Source organism: Anneissia japonica, unplaced genomic scaffold (genome assembly GCF_011630105.1).
Source record: "Anneissia japonica isolate Jap-2015-1 unplaced genomic scaffold, ASM1163010v1 scaffold66790_len1591_cov124, whole genome shotgun sequence".
Classification (NCBI taxonomy): domain Eukaryota; kingdom Metazoa; phylum Echinodermata; class Crinoidea; order Comatulida; family Comatulidae; genus Anneissia; species Anneissia japonica.
The window spans coordinates 1-1,591 of record NW_022684021.1 but is presented as its reverse complement, the minus strand read 5'-3'; the positions used below and the strand labels follow the sequence as shown (position 1 = coordinate 1,591).

The following is a 1,591-nucleotide window of genomic DNA, read 5'->3' as shown; positions in this document are numbered from 1 at the left end:
TGGGGGGGGGGGTGTATTTAAGTCGGGTGACGCTGCACTGCAGCTGCTCCCACGGGTCCACATGTGCCCAGACCAATTTTTCGATTTCCAATATGAATATGTACCAATAAAGAATTATTACTATTACTATTTTTATGATTAGGAAATATAATGTGTTTTGTACCAGCTCTCATTTGTTGTGCTTGCTTTTAGATTGAACTGCATCCGTATTTGACTCAACAAGCAATGGTTGATTATTGTAATAGCAAGGGTATCGTGGTAACAGCTTACAGTCCGCTAGGCTCACCAGACAGGCCTTGGTAAGTACAGTAGTGTTCAATTATGTGACTGTGTTGGTATCCACTGAAGCACCTTTGCTAAAGCTCCCTCTACACTATCAAATTTTCGTTGACAAAAACTGCTGTATGCCCATATATAGTCATGATGTGCCCTTATATAGTCATGATGTGTCTTTATATGGTCATGATGGGATGACCATATTTTGGCATGTCACTTGGTTTTTTGATAGTCTATTTAGGGCTTTACAATTATAGTATTTGTTGTATCATTCTTTACTCATTGACTTCAAAATTTCTTGTGATTACATTCATTATAACATTAATTATTTATAATAATAATAAATAGGAATTGTATTAGCTCTCATATTCATCGTAAAGAAAGGCACAAGGTGCTTGAGAAAATAAACAGTGGAAAAAGAAAAACTAAGCCAGTAAATAACCTTGGCAAAAGGTGCGGTACGTATTTCTGTATTATTATTAATATTATTATTATTGTTATTGTTAATATTATTATTATTTTTATTCTTATTATTATTATTATTATGTTACTGAAACCTACCTTAAGGGGAACTTAGACAATGGCGAAAGTAGAGAAAATTAAGGGGAAAATAACACAAAAGATATTCCCCTTAAGTCCAAGTTAGTATTATAATTATTATTATTATTATTATTATTATTATTATTATTATTATTATTATTATTATTATTATCATTATCATTATCATTAGTATTATTATTTATTATTATTATTATTATTATTATACATTAATAGACTAAAATACAACATTTATTTTATTCTTTTTCTCAATTATATCAGGGTAAGAGAAACTGATCCATCTTTGATGGATGATCCAATGGTTCTGGAAATTGCAAATCGCTACAAAAAGAGTCCTGCCCAAATTCTCATCCGTTTTTCAATCGAACGTGGCATCGTCGTTATACCAAAGAGCGTCACTCCAGCACGAATCCAGGCTAATTTTGAAGTATGACAACAATTGACTCATTGTATGGGATAGTAGAACCCTATTAAATGGACATTTTTGGGACCAAAAATTTTCCTCCTTAATAGGGTTGTCCGAATGGAGGTTTTTTACTGTATGTAACATGCCCCCTGACCAGTCTGCCATAACTTATTTTCAAAGAAGCATACATGTATTTTCAAGAAAATTTACTTTGGTTTGCAGCTACATAAATTAAATTTTTAATTTAATGCTGACAAAATTGACGTTTATATTAATTATAATAATGTAGATACCACTTAAATTCTGAATGGCAGTTACTGTAAACTTTCAGGGTCACAACTGTTACATCCC

At 31.7% G+C, this 1,591-nt stretch overlaps 1 protein-coding gene across 1 annotated transcript; it reads left to right on the top strand.

The window, feature by feature from the left end:
* Window positions 1–192: 192 nt before the first annotated feature.
* On the top strand, window positions 193–1,267 carry LOC117103304 (aldo-keto reductase family 1 member B1-like; the record flags this gene model as incomplete). Its single annotated transcript, XM_033243851.1, has 2 exons — window positions 193–299; window positions 1,096–1,267. Coding segments are annotated over 2 exons (279 nt in total), but the record flags the coding sequence as incomplete, so codon positions are not given.
* Window positions 1,268–1,591: the final 324 nt, after the last annotated feature.